Here is a 21,829-nt window from a genome sequence, read left to right as displayed (position 1 = left end):
GGCTTGCCCAATGCATTTACAAACGGTCATGCCATTTTGATACCAACAATACCATGGTAGAGGCGCATGGATAGAAATTGTTAGACAAATGTGGAGATGACTCTTGTCGATGAGGAGGTCCTCGCATATTTGAAGGGTAATCTCACATTGGCAATCATATTTTAGTTTTGGATATGATATTTAAAATCTCACATTGATATTTTAGTTTGGGATGTGATATTTAAAATCTCACATTGGAAATCATATTTTAGTTTGAGATATGATATTTAAAATCTCATTAAGTGTTTATAAACTTTTAAAAGAACAAAATTTGCAAGAAGTAAGGATTAATTGAAGTAGCATTGCTGACACAAAGGCATTTGTACCCTTGAAATGAGAGGGTAACACTAGGTCCTGGATGGGCTAAAAAGCTAACAAGGGACAATTGGGTCTTTAAAACTTGCTGCATATTGAGATGCTATGTCGAGCTACCCACTTGGATGAGTTGGGACTCATATGGTAGCACACTTAATCTTGCTTTCTCACATTTTATCTCGCCTAAATGAGTGGATGAGTGGTGGAGGCAAGGCTATATCCCACCCAAGTGCCTTTTCTTTTTTCATATAAAGAAGATCCCTCTTTTATTAGAAAAAAGAAAACACTTTTGGGAGAAAAGGTGGTCTTTCTATTGATAAACATAAGAGCTACAATTGAATTCAGCTGTTTGTGGCTCACACAAACATCTCAATTTTGTCTTAGCTAGATCTTCTCCTTTGTGGTTGGACTCTTCTTTTTGTCAATCAACCCTTTAATACTACTCGACAATTCTTTTCTTATGTGTAATTACTTCATCTTGACAATGTTGTTTTTATTGCTAGGGGCAACTCAAAATTGAAAGGCTTGAATAAAGCTGGCACCGGCGGGTGTCAATAGATGGAATTTACTTAGAGGATGATGGTGGATATAAAGGGCCCACCAAATTTTGATGTAGAGGACACAAAAAGGCCTTGTATAGGCTGTAAACACATCAAAACTTCAATTAGGCATAGATATTTGAACTAATGACACCACATTAAAAGCTCACAATGTAGCAGGGCATACACCTATTTTGCTAAATTTCAAGAAGATTGTAGTGTATAAAAAAGGTGCCCATACCAATCATGAGTAGATGGGTGAGTCTAACTAGCAAACCAAAGGAGACATGTAGATATGGGTCTTGTTGTAGATGTTTGGGGAGCCATGGATGTGCACCTTTTAGGTAGCAATGCATGCATATATATTTTTTTTAGGGGAACAAAGAAAAGGAGCGAGGGTAATGGCATACTTGACCATCTTGGCCGATCTTATGTGTGTGTGCACACACATACAAATGTGTTTTGAAGTTCTTATATGCTCTCTCACACACATGCACACACACATATTCAGAGGACGTCACACACAATGCACACCATCCCTCCCTCCTCTCACGCACACATCGTACAAAGAGACACACAAGAGGATCTTATACACACAATCTCTCTCTCGCTCTCTCTCTCTCTCTCTCTCTCTCACACACACACACACACACAAAATGCACACCCATTATCTATCTCTCACATACACCCACATGTTAAGCGATCTCTCACACAATGCATACCATCTCTCTCTCTCTCTCCCCCCCCTCCCCCTCTCTCTGTCTGTCTCTATCTCTCTCCCCCCACTCTCTCTCTCTCTCACACACACATATTGCACAAAGAGAGAAACGATCTACAATGCACTCTCTCTCTCTCTCTCTCTCTCGCTTTCACAAGCACACACTATACTGCAGCGGTTATTGCCTTGGTTGATCTTATGTTTGTGTGCACACACATACAAATGTGTATTGGAGTTCTTACATGCTCTCTCACACACATGCACGCACACATATATGGAGGATGTCACACACAATGCACACCATCTGTCCCTCCTCTCACGCACACATCGTACAAAGAGAGACACACAAGAGGATCTTATACACACAATGCACACCATCTCTCTCTCTCTCTCTCTCTCTCACACACACACACACACACACACACACACACACACACACATACAAAATGCACACCCATTATCTCTCTCTCTCACACAATGCAGAGCATCTCTCTCTCTCTTTCTCTCTCACAAACACAAGGCATGCCCACCCTCTCCCCCCCTCACCCTCCCACACGATCTCTCTCACACAATGCACACCCTCTCTCTCTCTCACCCCCCTCCCCCCCTCTCTCTCTCTCACACACACACATTGTACAAAGTGCACTCGGTTACTGCCTAACGCCGGTTATCGTTTTCAACCGGTAAAAGCGAGACTACCTACATGTCGGTAAAAAGGCCTAACATGCCGGTTTTTCCTGGCAGAACATGGAACGTGAGGATTCAGGATTCCGGACTTAGTGGGGATGCTATTTATTAAATTAATTTTGGATCAATTCAATGAGAGCCGCAGGCAATGTCCTCGTGTTCTGACATTTCGGCCCTCGACGTTCACGTCACTACCCGTTTACCCTCGAGCCATGGAGAGAGCTGCGAATTTACGGTCGACTTGCGACACCTCCTCCCCCTCTGGTCCCCCTCGCCACGCCCACCGCCCTCCGGCCCCCATACCACCTGTCCCAGCCTCCACGGCATATATCCCCGGCGTATTCTCTCTCGAACCTCCCAGCCTGCCGAGCTTCCAACTCTCCCAGGATGACCGGGTTTCTTGCATCCAGCTCCTCAGCTTGAAGATTCCGTCGGATCTGATTCGGGTAGGAGCTCGATCGCAGTTGTTTTCCATGTCATTAATGCGGAGAGAGAGAGAGAGAGAGAGAGAGAGAGAGAGAGAGAGAGAGAGAGAGAGAGAGAGAGAGAGAGAGAGAGAGAGAGAGTGACTGCATCGCATCACTCGGAATTTCCTTTATATCGTTAGCTGAGTCGAGAGAGATAGCCGCATCACTTGGAACTTCCGTTAAATCAAAAGCGAAGCGTTTCCTTGGTTGCAACTCGCAAGATTTTGGCTCTGATCACGAGAGAGAGAGAGAGAGAGAGAGAGAGAGAGAGAGAGAGAGAGAGAAGGGGGGGGTAAAAATTCTGGCTCTGATTATTATATATATATATATATATATATAGAGAGAGAGAGAGAGAGAGAGAGAGAGAGAGAGGTGGGGGTAAGATTTTGGCTGAGCACAAAAGAGAGAGAGAGAGAGAGAGTCTAGCGGCCCTTCTATCCAGTACCCTAACCCTTCTACCAAGTATTCTAAAATTGGTAGAGGGTCACAGTCTTAGCTATCTCATAAAGAAATTCATGATTTCTTTCTTTCCTTCGTGCCATCATTTCGATGCATACCATTTGCACATTTCTCGACACCCACCAATCTGCATATGCATCATTGCCCTTGTCATGGATTGCAATCGCCCTCCCTTATTCACAAGGCTTCTGATTGAAGATATCTTTTCCTGCACTCTTGTGACCTTGTTTGGGCTTTCTGAACTGTTACACCTTGAGCGAGTGGGCTTGTCATGGGGATAGCAGGGTCAGAACCTGATGTATGGGGAGTGTGGTAGAAAGTGGAATTGTTTACACAGTTTAGTGTACATTATGAATGAAGATGCTTGATATGTAGGGCAGGGATGGCAGGGCTGGAACATGCACCAGTCGATAATGCTATGCTGTTGCGCCGCATAGTACAGCTTGAACATGGTGCTCTCTTTCTCCTCTTGCCCCTCCTTTGTGGGCTGATTTCTATACTTTTGTGTTCGTTTTTGGTGAGTATCAAGTCTTATAATGTTGTGCATTATTTACAATGCATACGCTAAAGTGTGAAAACATCCTATGTTGTCCCAGTATGTTGCAATACACATGGTACTGCATGATGTTTTGATATCTGTTATGCTCTCAATAGATGTCCGTAAGAGCGAACTGTACATAGTGTTGCTGTTTTGATTACCATTCATTAATTTTACCCCCTGGCTGCCATGTTGGCCAGCAAATCTACATTCAGGATCGTAATGCATTCAACATTAGAAGACAAGTCTTATGTTTGCGTCGGTTGAAGCTCAAACCTCCATGGTTTCCAGGTGAAATTTCTTGCCATCCAAAAGTTTTTGGAGTGTAGTTGGTGGCAAGGTGGTTAGAGACGTTAGGTACGGTATATACTGTACGTGTATGAAATGCGTATGGAAAGTACAAATGGGAATGATGTACATTAGGTACAACACTATTTTCAATGATAGACACACGCATCTTTATATTCAGTATGGTATAAAGAAAATATACTTAATCACTTATGCATAATTCAATGTACAGCATAAGAAGGTCCATGTACTGAGCAAGAAGGCCCATATACTGAGCAAGAAGTCCCATGTACTGAGCAAGAAGAAGAAAAGAAGCAAGCAACTGACTTGGGAGCAAGAAGAAGGAAAATCTTGACCGAGGGCTTTTTCCGTATGTGTACAAAATGTTTTATACAGTATGGAAAGCATAGTACAGAGAAAAAGGCTAAGTGGGCATTTATGGTTGGCGATAGGTGGAGGAAGCTTGAAGGTACGAGGTTTCAACAATGTCGGGAGAATCAAAGTTTTTGTTTCTTACCTAGTCCAGCCCTTGGAGCCTAGAGGTTTGAGTCTATGTTATGGTTGCAGCTTGACAATTCATGTAGCAACTTAGTCATTGTTGCGGTTCTTGAATCTGCAAATGTTGGTCTAGCGTTATGATATATTTTTGCTAGCTCTTTTGATTTGGTTTTCTACTACAGTTCCTTGGTGCTAAAAGGTTTCTTCGTGCACATCATGGTTCTTGAGTGTCACACGTGGATTGACATAGAGTTCATAGCTCTAAGGCTTGCTATATCCCCCATTTTGCCTGGGACCATTCATCCTTCTAGGACTGTCAATGGGAGATGATCTGCAGCCTTGCTGCATTGCACATCTGAAGAACACAGGAGTCTATAAAGGTGTCGCCTATTCTCGAGTATAGAAGTTAGTACCGTACGGATAGATGGCTTAGGAGCCTTAAGTGTAACTTGTGCTCTGGTGAAGTGTAGGTTATTGTTCGTTCACATTTGGCAGAAGGGTTCCTTTTATGGAGATGCCTGCATGGTTTGAGATGGAGTTACCACCCTAGAGTTTCCATTCATGAGGCCCACCATATCTCCCAGTTTGTATGGTGCCATACAGAACTTCTGGGATGTTAACGGGATATGATCAGCAGCCTCTGCATGGCATCAACATCATCATCATCACCATGAGGGTCTGGAGGACCTGTCTCGGCAGCAGCCAGCAGGTGGTCTATGCAGCAGTCGGCTGTCATCAACATGAAGGCCAGAATAGGGGACAACATTGAAGTGAAGCGCAGCCAGTTAAAGGGAATTTAATCTTCAGTATTTGTCCAGCAGCTGGTCGACAGCATTTGTTGCTGGCCAACCAGCATCCTCACCTCATATATAAGCATCAAGTCACAATTCAGTTCAGCAAGCCATTATTCATCATATCATCAGTGTAGTCATCAGTAGAAGCATGTAGAAGGGGGCCAGGGGTCACCCCTACGGGGCTGACCAAGGCCCAAGCATGTACATACATTAAGCCACCTTTTGTACCATATAAAATACAAGAAAACCTGACACGAATCTCTCTTCTTCTTTCTCCTCTGTCTTACTCTTGTTTAATGAGCATCTTGTTCTTAATCAGGCTTAGGGTTGTGGATCAATATAGCAAGGCTTCCGTGTGTGCAACGTAGCATTCAGGCTCAGCCACTAAGCAAGTCCCAAGGAAGGTGCACAGTTCCAAGAGAAGAATGCAGCAAGGTAGCAGATGGAGTGGTTTGCAATAGGGGAAGCTAGAGGAAGCTTTGCCTAAGGGTATGTACAGAGAACTAGTACATCATTAAGCGCTTAGATTAGTTCCAAAGGCCTAGGAGCAGGCATGATCAATTTCGGCAGGTGACCCACTGTTGTGTTAAGGGTAAGAGATAGCTGGCTTGGGGAGAATTGTGTTAAGGGTAAGGGGAGGAAGGCATGGGGACATCTGTGAACAGATGCTCAATTCTTCAGCAAGACTTGGAAGTGGAGATCAGGAGTGAAGGTGTTTAGACAAAAATATCAGTCTGAAAGAAAGTGAAGCAAACAGAAAACACAGATGTAGGCTCAGGTACAAGACGTATAAATGCTAGAATCTGATGTTTATTGCTGAAAACTGAGCATGAGGGAAGCCCGTAGGTGCTGTACACAATGATAAGAAGCAGAAGCAGAAGCAGCTGCTTATGACCTCAACAAGATACAAAAGAATGAGATGAAATGGGGGAAAGGGGGACAGACCTTATATACTTCCCATGATAACTGGTTGGCCAACTGTAGCAGGCCGATAGCATCACAATAGCATAAAAATGCTATAAAAGCATAAAAAAATACCTAAATAAATATGCACATGCAGGGCCTCATAAATGGCCAGTACAAGCATGAAACTGATGCAGTAGACCCTCTGGAGATGATATATAATTCAACGTCTCCTCTTCTGCACCACAGGGGCGGTCCAATACCAGCACGCTGAAGTAACACCTCCATAGTAGCTCTCGGAAGTAGTTGGGTGAAGAGATTAGTCACATTGTCCTTGGTAGAATAGTAGGCCAATCAAAGAAGTCCCAACTCGATCCAGTCGTGTACGAAATAATAATGCACTTCAATATGCTTGGATCGTCCTCGTATCACAGGATTTTGAGCTAGAGCAATAGCACTATGAGAATCCGAGAAAATAGTAACCGGGAAGTGTCAGCATAGCACAAATGCTCTATGAACTGATGAATCCAAAGTGCCTTAGTGGAGGAGAGAAGGTAGGATTTATACTCAATCTCGATATAGAAGCAGCAGAAACAGTCCTTTGCTTGTGAGACTCCTAAGAAACCAATCCAGAACCAAGCGTGAAGCAATATCCAGGTGTAGACCTTCGAGTATCAATGCAGCCTGCCCAATCAGAATCTGTGAAGCCAACCAAATCAACACCACTGGAGTAGGTGATGCCATAATTTGAAGTACCTCAACGATAATGAAGAACTCTCAAAGTTGCCTGCCAATGAGACCTTCAAGCGGTTGATGAGAAGTGGCTGAGGACACTCATAGCATAGGAGATGTTTGGATGGGTGTTGGCAAGATAAAGCAATGAGCCAACAATCTGCCGGTACTCTGTAGTATCCACCAAGGGTGTATCATCCTGCTTGGATTGGATAACTTGGCATTGGGATCCATGGGACGAGAGGGGTACAATCTGACAGCCCATAAAGTGAGAGTAGCTTCTTCACATACTTTTGTTGAGAAATGAAGATACAATCATCTTTTCGCCAAACCTCCAGCCCAAGAAAATAATGTAGAAGGCCAAGATCAGTCATCTCAAATGTCTCTAAAAGCTTGGAGTGAACCTGTGTGACCAATCCAGTATTTGAGCCACAAAGAATGAGGTCATCAACATACAAAACAGTGACACAAATATCTCCATGAGAAAGAAGCACATAGAGATGGCTGTCAGCATATGTCCTCTCAAAGCCAAGAGATAACAAAAAGGCATCAATCTTTTGATACCAGGCACGGGGTGCCTGTTTGAGACCATAAAGAGCCTTCTGCACAAGATACACATGGGTGTCTTGTACCTGAATCACAAAACTAGGAGGCTGCTCAACATAAACTTCCTCCTCTAAATCTCCATTCAGAAAAGTAGATTTGACATCCATCTGGAACACGGGCCATGTGAAGTGTGCAGCCAGAGCCAAAACAATCCTGATGGTGGTATACCTGGCTGTAGGAGCAAATGTCTCATCAAAGTCTTCACCTGCCTTCTGAGCATATCCTCGAGTAACAAGGCGGGCTTTGTACTTGTCCAAAGAACCATCTGCATGAAACTTGACTTTGAAAATCCATTTCACACCAATAACACGACAATGTAAAGGTCGTGGTACGAAAGACCAAGTGCTATTCCTCTCAATAGAGGTCATCTCTGCTTCCATGGCTTGCCGCCACTGCGGCTGTGAAAGAGCCTCCTCTGGACTCTTAGGCACATTGATCTCTTGGAGAGAACTCATGAGAGCATAATTCACTGTGTGATGAGATGTGGAAGCCTGAGATGCGTTCGGTGAGGTCCAGGGGTGGTGATAGAGATCTGGTTATGGAGCTGTGCATCAGTGAGACCAGAATCTCTGAAGAGTTGCTGAACCCACCGAGGTAGGCCAACCTTCCTCTCAAAGTGTGAAGAAGAAGATCCAGTTGCAGTAGAGGACTCATCCGATGTTGTTGGAAGTGGTGATGAAGTAAGCATTGGTGAGGGTAATCTCGGAGTCAAAGCTGGACTCGTAGAGGGACTGGGAGCTGGAGAAGTTGGTGCAATAGGAACGGGTGGCTGTAAAGTAGCAGCTGGCAGTGGGGTTGCAGCAGGGGGAGGAGGAGGAGGAGCTGGACGTGGAAGAGGTAGGAGATCACTAGCATCTGTTGGGAATGGATCATCCAGAAAGTCGGAAGATGCATCAGGTGGAGAGGAATCAATGCCAATCATCAAACCGAGCATCATGGGAAATGATGATGTCATCAACCTCCGGGTCCCAAAAGCTACCCTTTGGATCTTAGACTGTAGCCTGTGAAGATCATCCTCTTTGACTTCGGTGCGAGTGTGGTCTTTTTCTTATATGGAACATGCACATAAGCAACACAACCGAAAACACGAAGATGAGAAGTAGAAGGCTCGTGTCCTGTAAAAGCCTCCTCCGAAGTCATCCCCTAAACCACTTTTGTGAGAGAGCGGTTAATGAGATAAACTGAGGCAGCCACAGCTTCACCCCAGAAAGCAGTAGGGAGACTTGCATGATGCAACAAAGCCTGAGCCATCTCTTTGACGGTTCGGCTCTTTCGTTCCACAACTCCATTTTATTGAGGAGCACGGGAATCAACATGAGGGATCTAGGAAGAAAAATTGGTGATCTTGTAGAGACCCCCATCAGGGACTCCATTGGCAACAACCGAGAGTCATCCAGTCAATTACTTCGATGACCTCATCATCAAAGTACACACAACATCATGTAAGGTGGGAGAGGAACCCAAAGAAACATTACCCACATCGGTGATAGGAAGCGAGGAGTTGTCGCCAATGCAAATTGAAAAAGAGAGAGTTTGGTAGTCCTCCAAGATATGGGCAGAAGCACCACTATCACCAACCCATTCCACCACTTCAGGTGTGTCACTAACCTCTTCAGGAGAAGTCATATGTGATCACGAGGAGTGGATTTTGTGAAGAAGTGGATGAATTTGTGATTGCCATGTATGCAACTTTGGCAGATCCCTTCTCTGAAGCTTTGTCTTTATCTTTGGGGTTGTCCTTGTGTCGGATGCTTTAGAAGCATCCTGAGCTTTATACTTGGCTCTGGGTGCTCGAGAATCATCATGACGAGCAAAGCAGCGAGCCTTAGTATGACTTGACCTGCCACAATAATCACATTCATTGCCTTTGTCCTCGGATTCCTTAGAGTCTTGTTTACCCTTGCCTTTGTTGTTGTTGTTGTTGTTGTTGTTGGATTTCCCTTTTCTGCCTGTGCCTTAGCCCTTGTCAGAGGCAACAAAAGCAGACTCCGGCTTGTCTTTTTCGCGAAGCATGCACTTGTCGTGGAGATAACTCACGACTTCCTCAAAAGGGGGGAGAGGATCACGGAAATAAATATTATCCCTGAAAGAATCAAAGGAAGCAGGCAATTTACCAAGTAGTTTATGGATGGGATTGTTGATGGTACTCCCGTACTCTCCTCAAGCTGCAGCTTGATACGGGTGAACTCTCGAATCTTCTCAATCAAGCTATTTGACTCATTGATTGTAAGCTTCTCTAGATCTGACTCCAATTTGGCAATCTTCACTGTCGAATGTCACCATTTGGCTCCCTGAACAACAAGGTATCCTCGAATAAATGCAAAGATAGATTCTCTCCGGATCTTTCTATGCATTTGGACACCAATTTGATTGGTGAATCACCCTCGGGATGTCGAGTATTTGGGCTTTGCTTATATGATCAGTAGTCCTATGAGATGGATTGATATTTCCAAAGGGATGAGAGCTTTGTTGATACGATCAGTAGTTCGTTTGGCAGTGCTAGTGTGGGAAGTGTGACCAGTATGACTGGGAACAGTGGAACTCGGGGTCATCTAGTATGACTAGATCCGTGAGCGAGATACATGGCTTGAGAATGGGGGATTTCCAATGTATATTTGCATATGCACTTCATTTTATGTATGTGCGAAGATAAAAGATTTTCTAGATGCATGACTTGTTTTCGTGTCCTGCATGACTTGTTTTCGTGTCCTGCATGCTTGCTTATGTTTGGTCTCGTAGCGTTGGGGATGCCCATAACTACTGGCTACGAGACGGTGTGGATGCCTTTGCTTGTTAATTTGCTATTGGCTTTTTGTAGCACCAAAACTGGCCGTCGAAAGATCTAAAACCATGTATAAGGCGTCGTTATGTTTTTATAAGGTGGAGTGTTCACACCCACATTAAAAATGGGTGTGAACACCCCAATGGGCACACAAAATTTTGAAACATCTACATAGAAAGAATCGTGCCATTCATGAAGGCTTATGATGCTTTGAAATAAAACAAATAAAAATGCCACGTGTAAAACATCCAGAGCCCTCACACCCTTATGGTATGATAGTCGACCTGGAAAAAAAGAACACGGCTGGTTGGCGAAGAACTTGGCACCGTTTGACCTTTTTGCACAGACGGGAGGCGCTGGAGAGACAGGCGGGGAATTGAAGCGAAGAGCATACACACTCTCTTCTTCTCTGGGAATCAGCCGACTGAAGCGAAGCAGGACTACTTCTCTCTCTCTCTCTCTCTCTCTCTCTCTCTCTCTCCTGCAACCAACTGAAGCACGAAGTCGCCTTTCTCTATCTACAGCAGTCAGCCGACTGAAACGAACACAGTTCATTCTCTCTCCTGCAGCCAGTGAACTGAAGTGTTCCAAAGCTATTGCTCTTTCTCTCTCACTCAGGCTGAATGAAGGATATCGTTATGGCTCCCTGGCTGGACGGAATCACAAGCATCTCTCCTTCCCTTCTTTCATTACTGAACTAGTGGCAAGCTCCCATCGTGCTATCATCTTCTGTTTCATCCAGAGCTGCACCCTAGAGGAGAGAAAACAGCTGGTCACAACATTTACTTCTGTTCTACAAGGCAGTTTACTGTGCTGGACTGCGTAGTTGCTGTAAAAAGAATGGGACAGCAGGGCATCCCTTTCATTAACACTAACATGCTACAAGTAGGGAAAGACAGCTGATTGACATCATCAATTTGTCTCTCACACACACAAATAGATGGTGAACCCTTCATAAGATTCAGATGTAGAAACTGCTGAAGCCTCTTCATTGACTAACTTACTTTTGATACAAGAGAAGTATCCAAAATGAAGGTATGTGTTGGAAAGAGCTACTGCACATATATGTTTCCATTGATGTGTGAAGACTAGATGAGCCTAATTCTTGAGGAGCATCTGGTATATTGTGAGACCAGGAGTGCTTGTGAGATCCACATCGTAGACTATGTGAGAGTGGGCATCTCCTGTGAGATCCACACAAGGTTGGTGTGAAGCTGGAAACACCCCTTGCCTTGGGCTTGGGCAGAGTAACTTGTTTTACTTTGTTTCATCTTTGATACTTGGAAATCCGGTGCAAGATCACCCTCTACATGTATTTGTAAATACTCCCTATAATAAAGTTTTATTTTTTTTTGGGGGGGGGGGGAGGCAAGGGGGGGGGGGGGGAGGCAAGGTTTCATCCAAACGACGTTTTGATTTAATCCAAACGTTTGGAACGTTCTAATGTTAGTGACACTTACATTATTGTAGGTTAAAAAAATGGATGCACTTCAACGGCGTTTTTTTTCCCTTGCTTTTCCTTACGTGCGTGCGGCAACATCTGTGTGGCGCTCAAGGCTTCTCTTGTTGGTCTGTGCTGCGCTTAAGTCTTTCACATGCTCAAGTCACTCTCTCTCTCTCTCTCTCTCTCTCCCTCTCTCGCACACTCTCAACTCTCTCTCTCTCTCCCCCTCCTACACATGCTCAACTCTCTCTCTCTCTCTCTCTTTCTCCCTCCCTCCTGCACACGCTCAACTCTCTCTCTCTCTCTCTCTCTCTCTCTCTCTCTCTTCCCACCGCCTCAGAGTGGAGACAGATAGAGCTGAGCACATCTTCAGAGCTGGGAAGCTCGTACGGACACCCAGAGAGGAGAGGATCTGCTGACTATGCCACACAGAGGTTGAGACGGAGGAGCATTACATATGCCGCTGCCCAGTACACTATGAGATCCGTGAGAGGTTTCACTGTCTATTTCGTGAGGGATTCGGTCCACTCTATGATCATTGACTTCCAGGACCAGCGTTGCCTGGGCCTCTTCCTGCTTGAGCTCCGCGGACACAGGGACACCTTCTTGAGACACAGGCCCCAGCCACCCTGGCCCCTCCCTCATCACCAGTTTCTTCCGGACCCAGGAGGTGGAGGATACGATATAGTGGATCTTGTGGACCCTCCACGAGCTGCTCTGGACCTACCTCGTCTGAGAGGAGTTACCTCGGACCGAGCCTCTGCACTCCAGCGTGCCTGACGCCCACGACCCCCCCCCCCTCCAGCCACGATCACCTCATCAGCTCCAGATCCAGGACATGCTCCACTGCCATCGAGCTACCTTTCCACGTGACATAGCTGAGAGAGACCTCTCGGCCATACTCGTCAACCCCATGCTTGACATTTTGGAGAGTGGTATACCATCTACTCGGAGTTGATGTTGCTCCCATGTTTTTATGTTCTTAGTATTCCATGACGAGTTTCCATGGACAGTTTTGTATCACCCCAGTGAGATAGCTATATTTATGTTTTCATTCTGTTTTATTTTCCATTCCATGATGAGATATGCCATGGACATTATTGTACCACTTTGGTCTCATAGGCCCATTGGGTCTTTAGTAGACGCTTAATATATCTTTCTTTCTCTCTCTCTCTCTCTCTCTCTCTCTCTCTCTCTCTCTCTCTCTCTCTCTCTCCCTCCCTCCCGCAAGTCTCTCTCTCTCTCTCTCTCTCTCTCTCTCTCTCTCTCTCTCTCTCTTTTATTTTCCATTCCATGATAAGATATGCCATGGACATTATTGTATCACTTTGGTCTCATAGGCCCATTGAGTCTTTACGCTTAATATCTCTCTCTCTCTCTCTGACTCTCTCAGACTCTCTCCCACAAGGCTCTCTCTGTGCCGCATCTCCCCTACACATATGCTGAATCGTTTTGTGCTTGAAATATATATTATAACTCTTGGGTCGTCTTGACATTTCTCCATTTTCTTGATTGCTTTTTGTGCATATGCCATAGATGCCGCGTGTACCGAGTTCCGTATGGGCAAAGCACACCATCATTCAAGGCACACCCAACACCCCAGGGGTCGGTCGCTCCAACACACGCCTGTGGAAGTGCAAATATTGTGGAAGAATATTTACTAGCACATCCACTCGTGTTATTTATCATGTTGGCCAAGGTACGGGAGGCGGCATTGGACCATGTGCAAATGCACCACAGGAGGTGATTGATGAGATCTGGCGGGAAAACCCATGGATCTTTCTCGGATCACAGCTTGGTAGGGCTGGTAGAGTCATCATTGAGGATGAGGAGCTAGATACACTTGCGCATATGGGCCCATCAGCTGTTGGGGGGCTAGCATGTTAATATGTGGGTGGATAGATGTCACAGTCAGGCTCAGTGGAAGAGCCATTCATAGGTTCAGGTGTAGGTCCTAGCCGAAAGAGGGCTAGAGTAGATGATGGATAGTCTCATGTGGAGGATATTGCATGTGGTAGTGTAGGACGACACCATTAGGCCGCTCTACGTGGGTGAAGGAGAGGCAGCGGAAGGCAGAGATAGAGATAGAGCGCACGCCGTACTCTCATTGAGTGCAATATTTCTTTCAATGTTCTTCGCACGGATCAGGGGAAGAGAATGATTAAAGCAGTCTCAGATGTAGGTCCATGTGAGAACTGGTATGGATTAGACTACCAAAAGATGCAGACAACCATGCTAGAGGATGAGAAACATCGCATAGAGAATGCACTAGAGCCAATAAGAGATTCTTGGAAGAAGCATGGTGGTAGTATCATTTCAGATGGAAGGAGTGATGTGCGGAGAAGACATATCATCAACATCTTTGTTTCTAGTTGCATGGGCACATATTTCTTGTGTGCCGTGGATGCAGGCAAGGTAGGGGAGAGGATCACTGTAGCATTCATCTTCCAGCACATCAAGTAGGCTATTACCGATATTGGCCTAGAGAATGTGGTGTAGGTCACCACGGACAATGCGTCCAACTCCAAGAGCATGGAAGAGATGATTGAGGTAGAGTTCCCATCCATTGTGTGGACTCCATGTGCTGCACACTGCTTGGACCTCATGATGGGGGACATAGGGAAGCTTCGATGGGTGAAGCCGGTTGTGGATGAGACTGTACGCTACTACCTTCTTCAAGAAGAAACACTAGGCATTATCTATCTTCCGATCCCACTCACACTTGGACATGGTGTGGCCATCCAAGACCCGATTTGCCTATATGCATCTTGTGCTTAGCAAGCTACATGAGGTACATGATGCACTTCGAGCCTCAGTGGTATCACCAGCACGGAGGGAGATGCGTGATTCGACCAACGAGCCCACTCGATACATTCAACATGAAGTGTTGGATGAGTCCTTTTGGTTTGATATTGAGGGCTTAGCAAAGCTCCTCGAACCCATGTATGTCTTCATCCAATTCAGCGACATGGAGGGCTCTACATTGGGGCTCCTCTATCATCATTTTCATCGGATGAGAGAGATCGTGTCATTAGTCGCCTCGCCGACTACGACTCCTACTAGGTATATCCAAGGACCAATATCTATTATCTAACATGGTTTATGGTACGTGCTGTAATTTTGGTTATATGATATACTTACTATTGGATATCTATTTTGGAATGTCAGACGTGGCGAGGTAATGGTCATTGTTGACTCACGATGGACTTTCATGCGTCGTCCCATTCATGGGATTGTAGCATTACTCCATCCGATGTTCAACAAGGCCGAGCTTAGATAGACACGCAACTCAATTTGCTCAAGGATGCTTACGTGTCTCAAGTGCTTAGCTATGATGACATGGTGACCTTCGATGAGGAGTTGGTCGTCTACCGTAATCGGGTGGGAGTTGCCTTTGGTAAGTTGAGTGTCTCAGCAGTTCAAGGGTAGGCGAAACCACTTACGTGGTGGGACATCCATGGATACCAGGCCAAAACTGTCTAGAAAGTGGCCTTTAGATTGCTATCTCAGGTTTGTAACTTTGAAGGTCTTAGTTTCTACAATGCAGCCAATGTGTAATCTTGTCTTTTGACATGTGCCAGTGCTATGCGACATGTGTAGCCAATGTGTAATCTTAGTTTCTACAATGCAGCCAATGTGTAAGCTTGTCTTTTGACATGTGCCAGTGCTATGCGACATGTGCAAAGTTTCTCTGCTAGCGCATGTGAACGGAATTGGAGTGCATACTCTCTTGTGCATAGCAAGATTCGTAATCGCTTGAGTACTCAATAGTTAGAGAGGTTGGTGTTTTGTTGATCCAACCTCCGTCTTTTGTGCATACTCAAGACAGCAACCAGTGTGAAGGAGATAAATTACTTGCCAACTCGAAATGTTTATTATTAAACTTCATTATGTGTAACCTCATGAGCATTGACTCTTGAGTCCTAATGAATGCTCATGAGCATTGAGCATTGAGTATTGACTCTTGATATGTGCTATGCACCATGTCACATGTGGCAGGTGGATCCCTTTATCTTCAATAGGCTCCTCGCTCATACTAGTGATGCGGAGGCTTAGCTTGAGGAGGACTCGTTGCGAGACGAGCAAGAGGAGATATACCAAGAGCTCCACAGAGAGCTTGAGAGCTTAGATCGTAGAGTTACTCGTGCTCGATCACGAGCTATGAGTATTGTAGATGCTCATGCTCATGGAGCTTCTACTAGCAGTCCAAGTGGTCGGGGCCATCGTGGTGGGCGAGGCCGTGGTCAGATAGCGCGAGTCTCTTGCACATGATAATGATGATGATTGTCCCTTAGATGAGGGGCCCATAGATACGAGTGACGCCATTCCTACAGTGCTGGTGGTCAGAGAGCTTGACTATGACTCAGATGGCAACATGTTGACGGATGGAGATATTTCTTCAGAGTCATCATCTGGTTTAGATGAGTAGCTAGCTGCTATTATAGTTTATAGTTACTAGTTTTTTTTTTTTTTTGTGACTAGTCTAGATTTTGTTTTGTTTGTCCAGCCCAGTCTCTTAGTTTGAGGGGCCTAGTCTCTAGGAATTAGAATTGAGATCATATTCTTTGTAGTATCATGTATGATATATGTCTACAAGTCTTATGATTTCGGATTTATCCATGATCTATCTCACTTTCATCTATGTTCATTGTTTAATTATTTTATTTGATATTTGCATTTGCCATTGTCACTTGTGACTTGTAAGTTGTAAGTTGTGCAAAATGGAAATTAAAGGTTATATAGTATTAGTAAGTGCTTTAATGTTCATTGATGAATCTTCAAACTTTATATTTCAAAATTTTATAAGTAAACTATAAATTTTGTATACATATATATCGGGGGCAGCGTTCACTACGTTTGGAATCTTTTCAGCATGTTTTCCAAACGTACTAAATGTATCGTTCACTACGTTTGGAACCACCTTGGGGGGGCCGGCCCGTTCCGGACCCATTATGTTGTCAGTTTCTCCAAATCTTTTACTCATTAAGTGAGTGTGGGTGAGTGTGGTTGTTACTGGTGAAGCTATCTGTACTTGGTGTCTTTAATGTGAAGTTTAATATTCTTAGAAATTTGGATTGTACTACCCATCTCGGTTTCATCGAAACTCTCCCATACCTCCTCTGGATCTCTATCCACATCTGATGAGCATTACTCCGGGTAGAGACAAATTGTGCTTGTATAGAAGGAGTCATGCAATGGATGATGATAAGATGAGCCCGAGCATCCAATATGCTTCAGAGTAGGGTCCACCAGTGAGGTGTGGAGATAGCCATAGCCATACACACACCGGCTCCTTCCAGCAACAATTGAGTGTAGAAAGACCAAGTATGATAGTTGGTTGCTGTAAGCTTCATGGAGTCACTGACTTGGGGAGGATAATCTTTCTTTCTTTCCACTGGATTATGTCTGCTGCAGAGTTGTCATTTGGCCCCTTGTGAGAGGAGGGGTATGGCAGTTTGAAGGGTGGAAACAGAGATTGGATAGTGGATGTGTATTTGAACTAAGTTGAAACCATGTTCATGGAATTGCCAGATGTGTGCTCAAGGCTGCCCTGTTGAATTGTCTTGGTTGATTAGAGGGAAGCATAGTGTGTTGCTTTTGTGGGACACAGATCTGTGTGTGTGAATCCTCTGTGCTAAGAGGTCTTGAGGGCTGCCAGATTGGACATGCAGGTTTACTTTCCTGGACTGGCTTTGTTGTACTCAGTTATACATTTCATTGAATTTGAATAAAGAAATACCGAAAGGGGCGCCAAGCTTTGGGGCCAACAGGTGTCGATTTCCTTTCAGTTCTGGAGTATTCTAGCTCCTGTTAATTTGTTATTTATTTGGACTACAATTGGAAGGGTGACTGCTAGTCTACCGCACTTTGGTTTCTACCAGAGGTCGGTTTCAAGGTTCCATTGCCGGGACTCATCATCAACTTTCTTAAGGGGGTGAGCTCATGGTTGACTCGAGGAAAGCCATTGCTGAAAAATTCAACAACATGTCTGACACAGAAGACGAATATTTTTATGATGAAGAGGAAGAGCAAGAGACCTCTCTTGAGAGAAATGAAATTGAGGATATTCTTGCAGGAGAACAGGCTGCAGATGATGCACAATATGAGGATGTAACACAACCAGAAGATATGCCTAGTAAAGAGGAAGATAATGCTCAGTTTAAAAATCGTTTGGCAGGTGTAATGGATGTGTTTATGCAGCTCACTCAAAGTGAGAAGTTTGCTGAATTTATGAGATCCCGTTCTGAGCTTGAAAAGAAGAGGAAGAAAGTGCGTTCTAAGAACCCACCTCAGGGCAACAGTGGTGCCTTTCCACAGGATCCTTCTTTTGGACAGTTTCCGAACATGCAACATACTTTTGGTGCCAACTCACAGTGTTCCTTTTTCGAATAGCCATCTATTCCATAGCAGTCTATGCATCCAGCAGTCTATGCATCCAGCAGTCTATGCATCCAGGCTATTTTGGTGGTGGCTCTGTGTTCCAATCCATGACTGGGGGTTATCCTTAGGGAGGCATGGGTATTCCAGGGAATTTTGGAGCTAGTTTTCAGCCTGGTATGCAAGGGAATATGTAAGGTGGTATGCAGTCCGGAATGCAAGGAAACATGTTTGGGGGCATGCAGCCCGGAATGCAAGGAAACATGTATGGGGGCATGCAGCCCGGTATGCATAATGGTATGTTTGGAAACATGGCTGGAATGTATGGAATGCCAGGTGTGGGAATTGGTAATGTTGACCCTATGGTGGGCATGAATGCTGGGGGTAGCAATCTTGTGAAGCCACTTCCTTACGATAATCTAACGCCTATGGGTAAGGCGAAGGATTATAAGGAAGGGGGAGCTGCTGTGAAATTTGACACATTCAGTGGGGCCAAAGATAAGCTAAAGGCACTTACCTTTTTACAGCAGCTTGATGCTGCTTTTTCTGGTGGTAATTACACGGAGTCCTCTAAGGTGAGAAAAGTTGCGACTTTTCTCAAAGGCAATGCATTGCAGTGGTGGTCCACTCTTCTTTTACAGGGCATAGCACCATCTACTTGGGTACATTTTAAGCAGGTGTTCTCTTCCGTATGGCTCACATCTACTTTTGAGGTGGATGTAATGACAGCATGGCACAAGTTGGATGTATCAAAGTGTGAAAATCTTGAGGATTATAATAAGAAGTTTTGGGAAGCTTTACTCCCAGTTACTTCTTATCGTGCAGTGCCTTTGTCTGAGCAGGTGGAGAAGTATTGTTGTGGGCTGCCCAAGGAAGTGCGTGACTATTGCATAAAGACTCCAGTAATAAATATGTCACAGATGATAGAGAATGCTATGACAGCAAATACGTTACTCACTGGGGTCTCATCTGGATTTAAAGGAAGTAAAAGCTCAAGCAAGAAATCTGAAAAGTCAGGGCATGCTTCGCGTGATGCAAAAGGGTCTACAGAGAAAGCAGTATAAGAAGTTACCAATGGCCAAGAGAACTCGCGAGGAGAGAGAGGCTTTGATGGATGCTCGAAAATGTTTTTACTGTGCAGAAGAGGGGCATATGTCTTTTAATTGTCCCAAGCGTAAGTCCCAAAAGGACTCTGACACTAAAGGGGAGCCCAAGTCAAAGAAACCAAAACCTTCTGCAGGGTTAGTTCCTGATCTTGCTGGGGAGCAGCCAGGTGGTGAAGAGACTGAGTTGTGCAGGGCATGGGGCAAAGTGAGAGATCAAAATGCCTTGATTTTCTTTGACACAGGTGCCAGAGCCAACTTTATTTCACCGGATTTGGCTGGCCAATTGGGGATCCGTGCAGAGGAGATGGGGCCTTTGTATGAGGCTAATATGGCTTGTCCTGGATATGCAGAACCCGTCACTCCTATTATTGGGAAGCTCAGGCTTCATGTGCAGGGTTATGTGGACAGCGAGGAGTTTTTCATCATGCCACTTGATGGATGTGATGTTTTGTTGGGTATGCCATGGTGCCATAGAGTACATGCGGTGGTGGATACATACAATAGGAAGATTACTTTGACTCATAGAGGGAAAGAACATGTTTTGGATGTAAAGCTTAAAGGGGAATCTGTTCCTATTGTATCAGCTTCGGCAATTTCATCAGTAATGAAAAAGCATCTTTCCACATACTTGATTTTTGTAAAGGATGCAATAGATGATGAGTCTAAATCTAATTTGTCTACGTTAGATAAGGACAGGACCGATTTCTTATGTGAGTTTCAAGATTGTTTTTCCGAGTCATTGCGAAGAGAACTTCCTTCGGAAAGGCCAAAAGATCATGCCATTGATCTAATTCCGGGTAGTACTCCACCAAATAGACCACCGTACCATGTTAGTGCAGCCCAACAAGAAGAAATTATGAGTCAGGTACAGGAGCTGTTGAATAAAGGGTTGATACAGCCTAGCTCATCGCCCTTTTGCTCACCTGTACTCTTAGTGCAAAAGAAAGACGGTTCTTGGCGCATGTGTATTGATTACAGGGCGCTGAACAAGAATACCATCATGAATCGATTCCCCATTCCGAGGATCGATGACATTTTGGACCGCTTACAGGGCTCCACAATCTTTAGTCGGATAGACTTGAAAAGCGGAACCACTTTTGGGTTATATGAGTTCTTGGTTATGCCCTTTGGTTTGACAAATGCACCTGCCACATTTAACAGAATGATGGACAGGATTTTCCGGTCTCATAGAGCGTTTGTGGGCACATTCTTTGATGATATGATTGTGCATTCACACACTGAGGAGGAGCATAGAAGGCATTTGGCCATTGTGTTTGACGAACTCCGGAAGCATAGGCTGGTCATTAATGGCAAGAAGAGCGAGTTCTTTCTGCAAGAGATACACTTCTTGGGACATATTGTGTCTAAGCATGGAGTCCGTATGGATCCATCGAAGGTGGAAGCAATTCTTAATTGGTCAGATTTGAGGACCGTGCATGATGTACGCAGCTTTTTGGGATTGTGTTCCTATTACAGGCGGTACATACGGTATTTTGCTAAACTTGCTTTGCCCCTTCATGCCTTAACAAAGAAGGCAACTCCGTTTAGATGGGCTGATCAGGAAATTACAGCCTTTAAAAATCTTAAAGAAAAGCTTACTTCGGATCCAGTATTGGTATTACCGGACCTCCGAAAGGCTTTTGTTGTTCAATGTGATGCATGTGGAAACAGCATTGGGGCAGTTCTTATGCAGGAAGGACATGTGATAGCCGATGAGAGTCAAATATTGCAGAATGCCGAGAAGCATTTACAGGTTTATGAGAAAGAGATGTTGGCTGTAATTCATGCTCTTTCTACATGGAAACACTATTTGCTTGGGGCTGATTTCACTGTGCAGACAGATCATCAGACCTTGCGTTATTTCCTCACACAAACTAAACTTTTTGAGAAGCATATGCGATGGGCCAACTTTTTGTCTATGTTCCACTTCCAGATTGTGCATGTGGAAGGCAAAAAGAATGTTGTGGCAGATGCTTTGTCACGCAAGCCACAGGTCTCAGCAGTTTCACTTGCTTATCATCATGAGCTTGATGAAATGAAAAGCAGTATGCCCATGATGAGGATTTTGGAAGGCTCTATGATCAGATGTCTGAGGGTCAGCGACATGATCATTATACTCTCAGAGATGGGTTTTTGTCGATGCATGGTAGATTGTGTGTTACTAGGCAATTGCGACTCAAGGTTATGATTGAAAGTCATGCTCCACTGTATGCAAGTCATAGAGGTATTGACGCCACGGTAAAAGCAGGTTAGGCTTTCTTTTATTGGCCAACCTTGAGAAGAGATGTTGATGCTTTTGTTAGACAATGCATTGTATGTCAGAAGGTGAAGTTTGACCGTTAAAAGACACCAAGGTTACTTCAGCCTTTACCTATTCCAGATAGACCATGGGAGAGAATTGCCATGGATTTTATATTTGATCTTCCACGTACACAAACGGGGAATGATGGCATTTGGACTATCATATGCAGGTTCAGTAAGCAGGCTCATTTCATTCCCGTGCGTAAGACGATCAAAGTTGATCATATGGTGAAGT

General features: G+C 44.6%; 1 protein-coding gene across 27 annotated transcripts in view; it reads left to right on the top strand.

The window, feature by feature from the left end:
* The first annotated feature begins 2,431 nt into the window (after positions 1-2,431).
* The window catches only part of LOC147618907 (uncharacterized), a 76,344-nt gene continuing 56,946 nt past the window's right edge, over positions 2,432-21,829 (top strand). For 8 of the 27 annotated variants that reach the window (XM_086774033.1, XM_086774015.1, XM_086774014.1 and 5 more), the window contains exons 1-3: positions 2,531-2,744; positions 3,600-3,741; positions 3,963-4,053. In XM_086774033.1, coding sequence (XP_086630159.1) covers positions 3,607-3,741; positions 3,963-4,053 — 226 coding nt within the window. In that variant the 5' untranslated portion in view covers positions 2,531-2,744; positions 3,600-3,606. Of the gene's footprint in view, positions 2,745-3,599; positions 3,742-3,962; positions 4,054-4,432; positions 4,593-21,829 lie in introns of those variants that run through there. The other 19 variants (XM_086774036.1, XM_086774029.1, XM_086774026.1 and 16 more) reach the window with 10 other exon arrangements.

This window comes from Cibotium barometz, chromosome 34 (assembly GCF_041138505.1).
Source record: "Cibotium barometz isolate CiBa-2024 chromosome 34, ASM4113850v1, whole genome shotgun sequence".
Lineage (NCBI taxonomy): Eukaryota > Viridiplantae > Streptophyta > Polypodiopsida > Cyatheales > Cibotiaceae > Cibotium > Cibotium barometz.
Note: the sequence above shows the minus strand (reverse complement) of the source record. Positions and strands in the feature narration are given on the sequence as shown.